Source organism: Lactuca saligna, chromosome 4, assembly GCF_052625555.1.
Source record: "Lactuca saligna cultivar CGN05327 chromosome 4, ASM5262555v1, whole genome shotgun sequence".
NCBI lineage: Eukaryota > Viridiplantae > Streptophyta > Magnoliopsida > Asterales > Asteraceae > Lactuca > Lactuca saligna.
The window spans coordinates 135,339,848-135,356,550 of NC_136420.1; the positions used below are offsets into that span (position 1 = coordinate 135,339,848).

General features: G+C 35.0%; 1 protein-coding gene across 2 annotated transcripts; it reads left to right on the forward strand.

Annotated features, from left to right (window-relative positions):
* Positions 1-1,333: 1,333 nt before the first annotated feature.
* On the forward strand, positions 1,334-2,581 carry LOC145042855 (PRA1 family protein F3-like). Of its 2 annotated transcripts, none has more exons than XM_078991356.1 (2): positions 1,334-2,011; positions 2,434-2,581. In XM_078991356.1, exon 1 carries the CDS (start codon positions 1,463-1,465, stop codon positions 2,006-2,008), a length of 546 nt encoding a protein of 181 aa, XP_078847482.1. In that variant the 5' UTR covers positions 1,334-1,462; the 3' UTR covers positions 2,009-2,011; positions 2,434-2,581. The 2 variants fall into 2 exon arrangements, with proteins under 2 accessions (XP_078847482.1, XP_078847481.1); XM_078991355.1 differs by lacking the exon at positions 2,434-2,581 and adding an exon at positions 2,157-2,304.
* Positions 2,582-16,703: the final 14,122 nt, after the last annotated feature.

The following is a 16,703-nucleotide window of genomic DNA, read 5'->3' on the forward strand; positions in this document are numbered from 1 at the left end:
AGGAATCAAATTGAATCAAATTGTGGTGTGTATTGTGTGTTGTGTGTGTTTATGTTGCTTTGTTTATTTTTTCCTTTGGAATTGGGAATTAAACATTGTTGTATGTATATGCAGCAGCCCTAAGCGAAGAGGAGTCCTCAAGAGAGGAACACCAGACTTGAGAATATGTGTTGCACAATTTGGAATTTAGCTCAATTTCATCTGAACAAGGGTGTGAACGGTCACCAGAAATAATGTAACTTCATAAGTATGATGCAAAGGTACTATATTCTATAAAATGTCAGTGTATCCTTTAGTTTACTTTCTGTTTCAATCTATATCCTATATTAACATAGAAATGGAAAAACAAACTGATGTATGGACTGTTGGTGCCATTCTATTTCAACTTGTAACTGGGAGAACACCATTTACAGGAAACAATCAAATTTAGATTTATATATTTCCATCAGGTGTTTGGCTTTCAAGGATATAATTTTTTTATATATATAATAGTTTAAGTTAACAATCATTTCACCTTTCATGCAGTTGCTTCAAAATATCATGAAATCAACAGAATTGCAATTTCCTCCAGATGTAAAGGACTTAAGTCCTGAGTTCATTGATCTCTGTCGAAAATTACTGTGACAAAATCTAGGTATTTATAATTTACACTCATAAAAGAAATTAGAAGGATGATTAATTTTCAATTAATCAAGAATTATGGTTACTTTGATGGATAGTGGAAAGATTGACTTTTGAGGAGTTCTTTACACACCCATTTTTCACCCATTCAAAACCTGATGAAATGTCAAGGAAGCCACGAAGAATGAAAGATGGGTTTTTGTATCCAAAAAGCCCAACTTATAAGAACAAAGAAGAAAATTCACAAGAAGATAATTTACCATTTACTCTAACCCATTACCTCCCAAAAGACAATCATCCATACATCTAATGTGTTTGTTTGTCCTAAAATCTTTTGATCTTCTGTTGTCTCCAACTATATAGTTCCTTAAATCTCTAATATGTTTCTTTGTGTCAAAATGTTTTGATCTTTTGCTGTCTTCAAGTATTTAGTTTGTTAACTCTCTGTCGTATTAAAAAAATCCCTGTATGTTAACTATATGTTCATCAATATAATGACACCTTCCCGTAGTACATTTACAAGTTGAAACAACCCAAAAAACATTTGACTCAGCACCAACGGGCGCGGTGATTCCATCTAGTTAATATAGAATCGTTAAGAATTAACAAATTAAAGAAAACATTTTATAGGGACCAAATTCGTAAAAAGAAAAAGAAAGAAAAAAGATTATGAAGGAACCGGTTTGTAATTAAGTCCTTAATAAGATACCATCAGTTGTCGCAATACGGCATATAGTTATCCAGCATACACGACAGCTTGAACTCCCCAATTACTCGTCTACTACCAATAAAATCCACGCCCTTGCACTTTCCGGAAACCTTCTTCAGATCACCGGCGGCAATGACGACGTACGGCACGATTCCGACGTCATCAGGCGGAGGTACAAATCTCGAATACCTCTCTCGAGCTAAAGCACGCATAAAATCTGGATTAGGCACGCGGCGTTCCTGGAAAGAGATGTTCAATTTCCGTTCGGTTGACCTTCCTCACGGCGTCTCCGATGCGTTTTCACGAATCAAAATAAACATAGGTTACTTCCGTATGAACTATGCGATACTCGTGCTGGTGATTTTGTTCCTTAGCCTGTTATGGCATCCGGTTTCGTTGATTGTATTCGTGGTGATGATGGCGGCCTGGTTGTTCCTTTACTTCCTCCGTGACGAGCCTCTGGTGATTTTCCACCGTACAATTGACGACGGCGTGGTCCTTGTGGTGTTATCGGTTGCGACGATACTTTTGCTGTTGTTGACCGGCGCAACGATGAATATAATTTCGTCGCTTCTTATCGGATTGGCTGTTGTGGTGATTCACGCTGTTTTCAGGAGCACTCATGATTTATCCTTAGACGATGAGGCAGGTGGCTATTTGGCATCTTCTTCGTCTTAGAAGGTAGTTTCGAAATAGTTTGCGTATAATCTGCAGCTCTTTGTTTGTTTGTTTGATTGTTTTTGTTACTGATTCGTTTTCATGGCTTCTGTTACTTGTTAATTTTGGCACGAATCTTTTGTACCTATGTCGCTATTTGTGTGCAAAGCAAACTTCAATTCCTTCCACTGAAATTAAGTTCTCCATTTCTGCTCAAGCCTTACCTTCCAGTGTCAGGTTGAGTCTATACTCTGCACTGCACACTTTATCATGTAATCAGTGGCAATCAGATCAGGATATGAACTTTTTTATAGCTACTTGATTTGAAGGGTAACAAAGGCATGAAGCATCCTTTGATAGAATTGAATTACAAGCTAGGAAATTAGTCAAAATCATCTAATCTGTTCTTGATGATTTTTTACTTTGTTTGTTGTCTGTTGTTGTAGTTAATTGTATCAAACCCATCTACATGCTTTTCTGTGTTGCTTTTATCTGCTGGGGTGGTGCCTACCAATGATTTCTTTGTCCACCAATTCCAACTCCTTTTCATTACTATGCAATCCATATTAAATCTGACCAAATTGCCCTTCCTAATTCCTACTCTTGACAACTCATTTTTGTTTTACTAGTCTTTTAATGGCTCATCAACAGTCAACGCAAACTGCAAAAATGCATTGCAAGATCCTTTTATTTGTTTAAAGGATATGGTTGGTATCATGTGTATTTTTATAGTGGTTTGTTGTCCACTTTTGTAAGTTTTTTTTTTAAGATAATAATGTTTTATGATTTACAATGTATTTAACTTTAAAAAAGTTGATAGGTTTTATTTTCAACAACTACTTTTAAATTCACACAACAATATTTATTTCATCATATGCAACAATTTTATCCTATACAAAACCTAACCCTAACTCTATTCACCAACTTCTCAACCTCTTCCCCAATAATAATAATGTTGAAGGAACCATGGATCCAAAAACTGAAATAATCAGATATTCCACTCTTCTAGTTTTTGGAATCATTGCTTTTTGACATCACTTTCATTGATGGTGAACTTTGCCAAGTGTGTGATCGATGATATTATAAGATCGAAGTATGATGTATGCCACTCCTCGTTGAAAGAGTTAATGATTGAAAGAATCACTTGGTAGTTTGGAGTTAGGAAATTTTGGAGATCATTTATAAAGTTTCTTGGAAGATTTTGTACTATAAATAGGTTACTAGGGGATATGAAATAAGTACGTATTAATTATCAGCGTCATATCATTTAGCCGAACTTGTGTTGTTCTCATTTGATTATTCCTTTGCTTGCAAGCTAATCATAGTTCTTAATTCTGAGTTGTTCTTTAAATATTGCTGTGATCATATTATGTTACTTATCATTCAACATTATTTGAGCTTAAACGATCCTTAACTGTTTTTTTCTAAGCTCAACAGAGAGTACACTGCAAAAGTTGTTATATTGTCAAAAAAAAAAAAAAAAACATCGGGTTTAATACAATAAAATGATCAAGAGAGAGTTCTTTGATTCTTGCGTTTTCGTTAGGGGTACTTGAAGCCGTTGTTGTATTGTATCTTTTGATTGAGAGAGATTTCAAAATGCATTTTGGTATGGAAATTAGGAAATTTCTAAAAAAAACCTAGCAGACGCTGAGTTTCTTACTGACCCATTCATCCCGACCTAAAGGAATTTTAAGTAATGTGGTCATTTTGTATAATGTTTATTATGTTTTTTGGCAATTGTTTTTCATTCTTTTATTTTGTTATAAGTAATTGGCAGAACTAGCCGGTAGCTGATAGTTGGAAACTATAGTTTTTATTATATAAGTGTTCTATAAATTAGTTGAAAGTTTATTTTTATTATATAAGTGTTCTATAAAAATAGTTGAAAGTTTTTGACATATGTAAAATTATTCTGAAGCATCTGTTAGCTAAATGTGAAACATAATAAATAAAAGGGATAATTCTTGAAATTGATTAAAAACTAAAAAAAAAAAATCTTTTTTAAACGCTACATGAAGTAACTTTTAGATTTGGAACGTTTTATTTAATCTAAAAACTAAAAGCATGTAATACCAAGCAAAGTTTTTTACCAAAACATGTCAGTTGTTTATTTTGCCATAACTAATTAGTATGTTAAATATTGTTGTTGAAATTCTATATTGGGATTTGAATAAGTTTTAAATAAAATAAAAAAATATCACTATAGCCCAACGAACTTATAATTTTTGTTTTAGAAGATCCCTTTTGTTTGTCTGTTTTTGTTTTTGTTTTGTTTTGTTTTGTTTTGTTTTGTTTTTTTTTTTTTGTTTTTTTTTTTTTTTTTGCTTTCTAAGGGTACGACCTTAGTGTTTGCCAACTAAAATGGGACGTTTACCTTGTTTAACAGGTTTTTGTGCCAAGTAAGTTGCTTGCTAGGATATCGAGTCCACGTCATCAGGTTATCGAGTCCACTTAAGTTTTTTTCTTGTGCCCTAACGATGGTTGTTGTCCCCTTGTTTAAAATGGAGGATGTATTAAAATGTAACATCCTAAAATTTCAGACAAAAATTTTCATTTTTGATATAATAATTCATAAAACAATTTATAGAAAACGTCATCAAGTTATTTCATTTCATAAAAAGCCATCGATCACATGTCTTAAAATCATGTCATAACATAGTAACAATATCAGAGTACAAATCTCAAGAATCTCATATGTGGAAATCGTGTGTGTGATCCGTTGCTACCGTGCCGACTCCTTTCCCTTCAAGGAAGAAGTACCTGAAACCAAAACTGAAAACCATAAGTACAAAGCTTATTGAGTTCCCCCATTACACTACATAGCATACAATAATCATATTACCAGACATATCTGGGTGCCCGGCCTACCGTGCTGAGCATATCTGGGTGCTCAACCTACCCTTGTTAGGCATACCGAGGTGCCCGATCTACTCCTTGTCAAGCATATCTGGGTGCTCGACCTACCCTGCCAGACATATCTGGTTGCTCGACCTACCTTACCGTTTATTTCAACCGGCTACGGGGACTATTTCACCCCTACCACTACCACATAAAAACATAACATAACATACTATCAGGCATATCTGGGTGCCCAACCTACCCTGCCTGTATATCTCAACCGGGTCCAGGGACTAGTCCATTTCCTACCGCTATCACATAATATCATAGCATACTAGCACATAACACATAACAGATAGTGGCATACCAGACAATTATCACAAAGACAATCATCTCTACTATAATCAACTACTTAGTGGGCCAACATTGGTGCCTTCGACTCACTCCTACTGGAAGGTAACTCACCTCAATGTCGTGAAGTAGCTAAACTGTCCGCGGCTCTGAAATTTGCTCCTCTCAAATTCCTACACATTAAATATCCTTTAGTTACCCTTTCATGCTCACACCCCTTTAAGGGTCAGCTTAGGTCAAAGTCAAAGTCAAGGTCAACACCCTGATCAAACTTAACCTTTGGTCAAAGTCCACATCCAGGTTAAAGTCAATCATCTGGTCAAAGTCAACATTTGGCTGACTCAACTCGCCGAGTTGATCCATCAACTCGCCAAGTTCCATAAATCAGAGAACCTTGAACTCACGATCCTACTTGTCGAGTTACCCTCTAACTCGCCGAGTTCTTCCTTATGACAGAAACAAGACTTTTCATTTCAACTCGTTGAGTCGTCAACCTTTCAAAGCCTCGAAAACTCAACCAACTCACTGAGTTTGCTTAGTAACCAGAGAAAGTTGGGACCACGATCCAACTCGCCGAGTTGTATGAACAACTCATCGAGTTCCCCTTCATAACATAGTCGGAACCTTTCACTCACAACTCACCGAGTCTTTCCTTGAACTCGACGACTTCCTCAATTTCCATAACCTAAAACCATGGCCAACTCGCTGAGTCATCTCCTAGACTCAACGAGTTTTCTTAATAACAGAAAATGTTGAAGGACCACGAATGAACTCGCCGAATTGTATAAACAACTCGGTGAGTCCCCCATAGCCTAAATCCATATAGTCGTTTCTAGTCGAGCTTAATGCATCCAAGTCATAGATATGGTTCCTTAGGGTCGATATATCACGTAAAGTTTCTAACTTTACGTCCATGCATGGGTTATTTAGCTCAAAAGGCCCTAAAAATTCGTTCACAAGTTTCATGGGACTCCCATGGCCATAAAGTTGGCACCTTTATGCCATGTAGTCCCTCCAAGGCTCTAGATCTGAAGTCATGACTCCAAAACATGCTTGCATCCATGAATGGTTCCAAAAGTAACAAAATACAACTCTAAGTGAAGATCTAAGCAATAGAAAGCCAAGGTATCAACTTTATACCTAAAATGAGTCGGAATGCAACTTAACTTCCGAATCTCCTGGCCTCCTCTTGAATCCTCAAGCTTTTCCTTCCTTCTTAAGCTTCAAATCACCAAGAACACACAACAATGGCCCAAAACACTCAAAGATAGATTAAGGTTTCATAGCTAGGGTTTAGGGTGATGGAGGCTGCAAATGAGGCCACCCTTTGGAGGTTAAGGTGCTTAAATAGGGTGCAAACCCTGAAAATTAGGGTTTCACTCTCGCAGCTTTACTCGTCGAGATGAGGCTCTCAACTCGTCGAGTAGACTTCGAGTCCCGCTTCCAAAAATCCAATTCCTACTCGACGAGTTTGGGGCCTCCAACTCGTCAAGTCCCTTTGCAAAAATGAATAATTCTTATTTAACATACATACTAGGAACCGGGCGTTACATAAACAAACCCTAATAGTTTCTAACCCTTTTCAACCAAACACTTCTCGGTAAGCTCTAGATACATACCACTTTCTTCATTTTTATCCATGACGGCTACCCCACCACATTCACCATACTCCATAACTTACCTAGATGGTCTAAACATAACCGATTTGCACTCAATTTTCTGCGAGCACAGGAAGAAGATAACAACTTAACAGTTTGAAGTGGATCATATAAAGGAGGGTAGAAGTGACTTTGTTGTCTCGAGGGTGGATGTGCTTAATATAGAGTATAATGAGAAGAAAATTCATGGTATGGTTGTGTTGGTGGCCGGTCTCATTGAGGTTGTGTTTCTTATGATGTTGGTGGTAATCCACTTGATAATCAAGAAGTGATTATGATGGATCATGTTTGGGACGTCATGGTAGATGTCATATAGTTATATAAATATGGTTGTAATGGTAATCTTATGTTTTTGTTGAAGACATGAGTAAGTGCAGACAATTTTATATAAATCACAATATATAAGTTAACGAAAATGAAGACTTGAGTTAATCATGCAATTTTGGCATCTGATCTTATTTTTTGGTTCTTTATTAGGTTTAACAGGTTTATGTTAATGGTATTAACTTATGTTTTAAAATGGGTTTCTTTTTGGTACATTGATAGATAGTAGTATATGTTTTATTTTGGAAATTACATTGCTATATATGTTGATTATTGTATGTTTTTATATTGAAAAAAAGTACACTACTATATTTCCAAAAAACTACACTGCTATATTGTCAATAAAGTACGTTGCTGTATATGGATATTAACTGCACTTAGATATATATTATCACTCATATTTAAGGTAACTAAAAGTTAAGGGATGTTTTTATATGGTCATTGAGCACATGCTTCCACTTAAAGGAACGCGAGAATTTAAAATAATGGGTAACATGGATCACATGTTGTCTTATAAGGTAATCAACTTAGCAAGGATCACTTACACTTGCACTAACAGGGTACAGAGTCATGGAAAAAAGAGGGGGGGTGTACCCCTGGTACCTCTAAGACACCACTCCCTCCTCAGTGGGTTGGAAGGGTTGGATTGTTTTGTGGTTTCACTAACCCAATTCATCCTCTTTCTCTCTCTCTCTCTCTCTCTCTCTCTCTCTCTCTCTCTCTCTCTTTCTATTGTATAATGTGTTTTCATACTTGTACCTTAATTGTTTTGTATTTTTTTTAATTTAGGGGGTTGAGTAGTTTAGGAAAGATAAGGTTTCCATGTATTGTGGATTGGGAAAGACGGAAGAGAGAGGATAGCAAAAAGCTGATGTGATAGTGGGTTGAGTGGGTTGAGAGGGATGAACTTCCTCCTCCCTAAAGGGTAACATGCACCATAATACCATGCACGTCCATTACTAACATAAAATGGGTTTTTATTAAAAAAATAATTTCAAAAACATAAGATTTAGCAACGAAAGACTTTAAATTAGAATAAACATAAACAAATTTTATACCCACCAAGGATCTTCTTGCAAAGTTTGGAAATAAAACAAGAACCAAAGAAGAAGATGGAGAAAAATTACAACCTTTGTAGTTCTTTGGATCCTCTTGGTAGGCTTTTTAGCACAAAAATGGTCCATAATAGCATTCTTGAATTGTCACAACTAGCAAATTTGGGGTTGAGATTGTGATTCATATACAAACAAATTCCTTGTGTAACCTTGTTGCATTAACCTATTGAAATCCAAAAATGGAAATGTTATATGTACATGCATGAATACACTAAGAATCAAGTAGAAATAACCTCATGAAAGCCCAAATTGATCTAATAGCTAAACAAAAACAAGTTTTTGGGCCTTTGCTTAGAGTTCTCGGCCCAAATACCCAAGGGCGAAAACCCTTTTCCTTTTGGCGTTATTGGACCGAAAACCCTTTTATTGGGCCAAATTAAGCCCCAAAGCCCATACACACTAAAAAACCGAAAACCTTTTTCTTTGGGCCTTCCTTTGGCCGAAAACTCTTTTATTTGGGGCATAGTGAAACTGAAAGCCACACCACAAGGACCAAAAACCTCACGGAGGGGTGTTTTTGGCCACCCTAAAACCAAAAACCCCTCCCTTAAATGAGGAAAAAATGGTTTTGGCATAAGTCAAACCCAAAAAAAAGGAAAAATAAATTACACAAAAGAGTGCCACCTAAGTGGTTTACATCACATTGTCCAACAAACAACCACACTATGCATGCTTTTACATTCCATACATCCACACCATGCATCTAATTATTCACCATGCAACCAAGCCAACTTTTCGCTCTCTGTTCTTTAAAATCGTCCAAATACACCCACACACACACCAAAAATCTTCCCACTCACTTTAATCTCAAGAATTCCTCTCATATTCTCTCTCAAAATTTCGAGTGCCATCTTCAAGGAGGGTGTTTTACTTCAAGAAAATCCTAGTTAATTGGTAAGCAATTCATGTGTCTCTTGTATTTCTAAACATCTTTATAACACACTCCTTGTTTACACACCATTTTTGTGTGCTATAATCCTTAGAACACGAGCAATCGTGATTTACAAGCTTCATATATATTAGAATAAGTTTATCCATAGGATACTTGCATGCATCATAGTTTTCTGTTGAAAATGGAACAAATTCTTAGGTAAAAATGTTGTTATCATATGTTAGTTATATAAAATCGTGATGTATGTTTTTGTTAACATTTTTGTTACATAAAATTTGTGGTCATGGTTAAATCACTCAATTATGTTGAGAACATAACAATGTGCATGTCTATGTATGTTTAACTCACGGAAATGCATATTCACCTTTTGAAATTTACACAAATGTTTGAATAAAATATTAAGGTTATCAATTGTGGTGTTATAATAATCGTGACTTATTAGAGTCGAACCAAAATAAAATATTTTGTGTTTCAAAATTTTCAAAATGGTACAGAGGTGTTAAACAAACTACAAAGTTTGATATTTTACTTTAATAATTTTATTAGTAAAATAGCCACAAACTTGTCATCAATATTTTTGGATGTTTTAAAACCCAAGAATTTGTTGATATGTTTACTACTAGACATATTTATCATTGACTATTTATATGAAGATTTATAAATAGTTACACAAAAGTGAATGCAAAACAAACTATTGACAAAATAGTTTGTGTATCGTAAACATCATGTCATGAAACTCATAAAACGCGTGTCATAAAACTCATGTCACAAATTTCCAAAAAGTGTAATTATTCCATGATACAAGAAAGGAGTCGTAGTTCACGTAAATTTGTTAATGCTCTAGTGAGACACTCTATCTTCACCGTACCTACCTAGCGTACACTCTAAGTCCTGTAATTATAACTAGAGTCTCCTAAAGGGAGAGTGATGTAGTTGTGTGTAGATCTATACGAGGATTGACACCCCTACACCTGAGCTGTTCGTTACAGCTAGACGAGGCCAGTCTAGGGTGACAAATATCTTAACTAATTTCCGACGCTTGAAGAACGTCGCAATAGGCATACAATCATATCAAGCATGGTTATAATGACTCACATAGGGATTAACAATACTATCTTGGTTTATGGGAAGCTTACACTCCATTGGTTTTATAAATCATAAAACTACATACTATTTTTCAGTACACTATTATCATTATTCCGGTCTTCGGGATAAAGACTACAAATTTTCATACAATAGAAAATATTGGATTTTCTGAGAATATATAAAGAAACATGCATACATACATTTTTCTGTCTTTGGTATAAGACATACATTTCACTATTATAGAAAATATCGAATTTTCTGGAAACATACAATACTTTTCAAATAAAACAGATACAAACCATTTTCATACAAAAATGCTTATGAACTCACAAACATTCATTGTTGATGATTTTCAAAATGACTTGTATTCTCAGGGAACCAGTAAGCAGATACTTAAGTCATCGGGAACTAGATTTTTGGTTGCACTTTGGAATTGTTACTTTTCAGTTAATGTTGTGTAAACTTTGACCAAATACACTATGTAAACAATGTAAGTTTGTATCTCTTAATGTATGTTGTGTGGGTTGCTATGTTCATTTATATTCAATTTTTATGATACTATAAAATGACATCATCCGCCCGGATGTTTCCGCCGTCCTGGTTCGGGGGTGTGACATGAATTCTGTCCCATTGTCACATCAGATTCCTTTCGCCTTCTCATTGGTCTAATTCTCAATCAGGATGATGAACCTCTTGATCAGCTCTATTGTCTCACTCTTATTCTTCAGAAAAAATACCCAGGTAAAATGTGAGTGATCATTTATTATAACCAGACAGTACGAGCTTTTGTTGATGCTAAGAACATTGACTGGTCCAAAGAGATCCATATGAAGCAATTGAAGAAGTGTGTCGATTGAGTTGACCAGTTTTGGCTTGTGCGGTTTTCGATGGTGCTTTCCCTGTACACAAGCTACACACTTCTTAAAGGTGACAAAATCTTTAATAGGTAACCCTCGAATAAGATCAATCTTGGCAAGACGATTTAGATTCTTTACATTTGCGTGACCTAGGCAATGATGCCAGAGTATAGCATTCTGTTCAGAAGTCTTTGAGAACAGGCAAGTGGGGATGTTATTCGGGCCAGAACCGAACTGAACCGACCCGAACCCGAATAACCCGAGAACCGAATAAGGGTATTTGTATGAACCAAAAACCGAACCAAATAAGCAATACGGGTTCGGTTCGGTTCGGTTCGGGTTTTATTCGGTTCGGTTCGATTCCGGCCCGAATAACCCAAATAACATGTAAAATGACCTATTATTATTGTATAACCCGAATAACCCAAATAACATTTACAATGTGATTATAACTATTGTATTTTGTATGACTTTTGTATTTTATGATTTAATAACAAATCTTTTAAAGAAACAAATTTGTTAATTAAAAATAATACAAAGTATATATAATTGTTCCAAAGGTGCAAAAATTTGTGAATTAAGAATATAAACACGGATAACATGGATTAGCTATTCTTGATTAAAATGTAAAATACAAACACCAAAATCTTAATATATAGTTATGAAGCAACATATTAAACACTAAATATTAAACACCAAAACATCCAAAAATCTATATATAAGTATATAAGTACAAGACCGAATAAGCTATCGATGAAGGGAAAAAAATGTATGTTATGTGACTTTTCAAATTCGGTTTGGTCCATTTGGACCGGATAAGCCCTTATTCGGGTAACCCGAACCGAATAACCCAAAACCCGAATAAGCCTAATATAGATACCCGAAAACCGAATCGAATTGCTTATTCGGGCCTAATTCGGTTCGGTTCGGTTCGGGTTCACGGGCCAAATTCTCATCCCTACAGGCAAGTAACGTTCTCTGGGATGTTGTTATTCATGGTGATGATATATGCGTTATTATTACGTTTTGATCTCACCAAGATCCATTCTTTTGGTATGACAATACCACGCTTTAGAATTAAGCACTCCTTCTTAGTGAAATAAGTTGAAAAGTCTCTATCGCAGATTTAAGAGACACTCAATAAACTATGCTTCAATTCAGGAACGAAGTTTACGTTTACAAAATTCAACACACCATTTGTAACGGTCCCCATTTGAGTGATCTTTCCATTTTATCCTCCCGCAAAGTAGACATAACCACCATTAATGTTTTGAATGTCGTGCAGTTGTGATATGTCTCATGTCATGTGCCTAGAACAACCACTATCAACATACCAATGTCTGATGATATTCCTCCATAGCTGTTCCTGCATATGTTGCGGGATTAATTAGTTTTGGGAACCCAGACCATGTTGAAACTGGATTGACCATTACTATCAACTTGGGATACTCTTTCCCATACTATATCTTGTTTATCAAATAATGATTTTAAACAATTTGAAGACCTTTTAGGACCAATTGATGATTTTGAAGAAAGGACTTTGGGTACCTATTAGTAATTTGGTTTGTGTACTTTCTTGTTGGACCGAATGAGACCTTTTTCACTTGCCTTTGGGGTGGGGATGCCTTTTGATTTAGGTTTGTATTGTAAAGGTGAGCTAGAGGATGACCCTTGAGATGACTTAGACCTCACCTGATTTGGTTTGGTTGAGCCATCTCTTGAGTTAGCTTTTGTTTTGTCCTTGAAGGTCTGATACTTTGCCTTGTCATCATTCCAAATGTTATTTATTGACGTGACATCGAATGATTTATTTTGGAAGATCTCCCCCTTGGCACGTTCGTCCATCCGAATTCAGAGAAGGGAGCATATGAATGATGTGGATAGTTTCTATCAATGTGACCTGGAGTCCCACAATTAAAACAAGTTTGTCTTTTCAAGAAAGGGATATTGGAGCTTGGTCCTGGCCCAAAAGAGTCTTTTTTCAAAGAATCTACACACACACATTTACATTTATCAGATTCTTTCACAACTTTACGTGGCTTAAATTTTTCAAAAACATGACTTTTTGAATTTGAATTAAAAGCAACATCACCACATTTTTTAAAAGAATCTAAAACAGCAGTTTTAATATGTTTGTTCACATAATCATTTGAAAGAAAAGAAAAAAACATTAGTCTTTGAAATGTTTTCAATAGAGCTAGCATTATTAAGTCCTTATTGTCCTCATATTCCACTAATACTTGATCTGCATATGAGGTAGAAAAGTCAGTATCATTCACCTCAACACTTTTAGTAGGACCAGGTTGTTCAGTCTTAACTGAATTTGATACAGGGGGTTAGCCATATTGAGCAGGTCTTTCTATTTCTATGGTCTCAAAGACAGAAACATAATTATCATTAAAAGGAGGTGGAACACTATGATATCCTAAGCCATTTTTCTGGTTGTCTTTCCATTTTAATTGTTTCTCTATCATAGATTCAACTATCCCACTTGACACATCAAATTTCTTAAAGTTAAATTCAGCATCTTTAAATTTAGATTTTAACGCATCAAGTTTGGCACTTAATTTGTAAATTTCCTCTTTGGCATAACGATGGTGAACACATTTTGTGCTATATTCCTCCCTAATTCTAATTAAATCTTTATTTTGAGCATCTAGTTTTTCTTTAAGAGGCTTGTTTACTTTCTTAATTTCATAGATTTCATTTTTAAGATCGAAAACCTCTCTAACTAATACCTCATTATGCTCATGATATTTATTAACTTTATCTACACAATATTTAGAGTATGAAACTTCACTAACCTCTTTGGTGGCAGGAGTGGTGGAGACCATGAAAGCAAACTGCAACTCCATCATCTTCTCCTCAGCCAGATCAGCATCCTCACCATCTTCAATCTGGGCAAGATTAGCTCCTCCATCTTTAGCAATATTAAGAGCTTACATCCGATCTTCCCACGAGAACTACTATGCCACCATAGCTTTCTTATTATTCTGAGGCACTTCTCTATTGTTTCCAGCTGGAACCAAAACCCTCTTAACATTATTCTCCACTCTTGGCTTGGTGCTCTCCTGAGGAAAATAACCTTCCTTATGACAGTTGTAATGTTAAAGCCCACTTTCTTATCCACATTCACTCCCAAGTTATTATTTCCAGTTCGCTAAGTGAACTTCTTCACCCTGAACACTGCTATAGCAATTTGCCATGATATTTCCATCTCTTCAAGATCCTCAGGGTGAATCTGATTGAGTTCTCCAATCATAATTAGAGGAACTAATTCACCAGCAACAAAGGCATTGTAGCAGTTCATGAATCCAACCATCATAGCCATGTTTTCTTCAACTCCTTTGGCAGCAGTTGGAGACTGCAAGGTGGATTTGGTGGTGGAACTAGACGCAGAGGGGTTGGGAGATACCATTGGTAGACCAAAAGATGGAGGAGGATGATGCGATGATACAACTGAAAATGCATTCTTAGTGGATGCTCCTAAGCTCGCAGTTGAGTAGGAATTGACATGATTAATTTCTCTTTGCTTGTCATCCATGTCACATGTCTTGATTATAGCCATCACTTCGGCAAGAGAGAGTTTGCTCAGGTCCTTTGTCTTATTAATCACAGACACATTAATACACATTAAAAAAAATCTCAGTAATCATCGAGAATAGTGGATTATTGCACTTGTTTTTGGATCATGTTTGATGTTAAAATTCTTTTTTCACTTTTCTAACATTTATTCTTATAACTTTTATTCTCATAATTCTAACAAATCAAACACATTGCCACATTAAATATTTTGTATGTGTATCTTTCTTACAAAAATTGTCTAATAAGCAAATAATATAAAGAATGCGCACTTATGTCCATGTTTCTTATAAAATATACACTTGAAATTTTAACTTTTGTTATTTGGATTTAACCGAAAACTGAACCAGTTAAACCGAAAACCTATTAAAAAGAACCGGTTCGGTTTTGATTAATATTTTGAAAGTCAAAAAATCGGTCATACTGATAACCCAAAAACACCTCTATATGTTGGTATTCATTATTACTTCTGTACATAATGTAAAAATTGTTATTTTTATCAATAAAAGTTCTAATCAAACAACATGAACAGGTATTTCTCAGCCTTCTCTCTCTCTCTCTCTCTCTCTCTCTCTCTCTCTCTCTCTCTCTCTCTCTCTCTCTCTCTCTCTCTCTCTCTCTCTCTCTCTCTCTCTCTCTCTCTGCGTGGTCGTGACTAGACTTGGTTTGTGGTTCTTGATGGCTAGGTGGAGCTCAAGGTGATTTGTGGTCCGTGAGAGGTATTGCACATGGCATTAAAGATAAAACTAAGAAGCTCATGTCTAATACATTAAATAATATTTGATTATCATGGAATTATTCTTTTGATATAAACATCTAAGCGATTAAAATAGAAATTAAAAGTTTTAGATAAATCTTTCAAGTCATTAACTTCTTAAAATTAAGTATTAAATGATTCAATTTTAGCAAATAAATCTTCAAAAGAACAACATATCATAAATAACTTTTGTTTACTTATACGAAAAAAATATCAAATCTATTTTATTTGCTAATACCTATTTCATCTCTCAAAGTTATGACATAACCCAATTATATATTTTAAATCAAAAGACTTTATAGATCCTTTGCTTCACAAATAATTGCATGAAACCATAGTCACTGATGATGAAGTGGGTTTGGTCCGGTAGGAACTAGACGACGTGATACCACGTAAGGTAGTTGGTTTTCTCCACTCGCAAGCTTTGGGTTGACGTTGAAATAGCGTTTAAATGTTGAAATAAATTTGGATCTTATTTTTTCTTCATCAATCGAGTGATCAACGATATTTCTACAACTTGACTTTTGCACAGATGTTACAAGCAAGATTGCAATTACGAGAAAGATAGGAATTTGCATCTTCATCTTCTGAGGAAACCAAGAAGAAAGAGTGTTAAAGATCTAAAATAAATGGAAAAATGTTTTAGACGGTTGAAAAGATTAAAAGCCCAATGAAATTTTCAAATCGTTCAAAAAACCCCAATTATGTTTTGTCTGTTCAAAAAAACTCAAGAAACTTAACATATTTTCTAAAAAGCCCAACTAAGTTACACTTTTCTGAAAGTCAAATAAGAGAAACAGATGACGTGACTTATTACCGTATCGGAAAATTGACTTGTTAAACCAACGAAGTTTCCAAAACGTTTAAAAAACTTCAATCATGTTTTGACTGTTCAAAAAAAACTCAACGAACTTAAACAAAACAAAATTTGGATTTTTTGAACGGTTTGGAACTTTGTTGGACTTTTTAGACAAAATGTTAAGTTCGTTGGGTTTTTTTGAACAGACAAAACATGATTAGGGTTTTTTAAATGGTTTGGAAACTTCGTTGGACTTTTAAGTCATTTTCCCTATCGCATAATTCCCAAAAGGTATATTTTCTTTAATGTTAAAGAAACTTTGATAAAATAAAAAAATAATATGTAGTATAACTTTGAATAAATCAATGATGGACGATCATATATCAAAGTCGAAACATATTAACTGTAATTTATAAATTAAGTTGGAAAACAATCAAAGGATTAATTTGAAAAT

Excerpts from the sequence above, each read along its gene's own strand:
- LOC145042855 (XM_078991356.1), top strand. The coding sequence starts at position 1,463 with ATGACGACGTACGGCACGATTCCGACGTCATCAGGCGGAGGTACAAAT.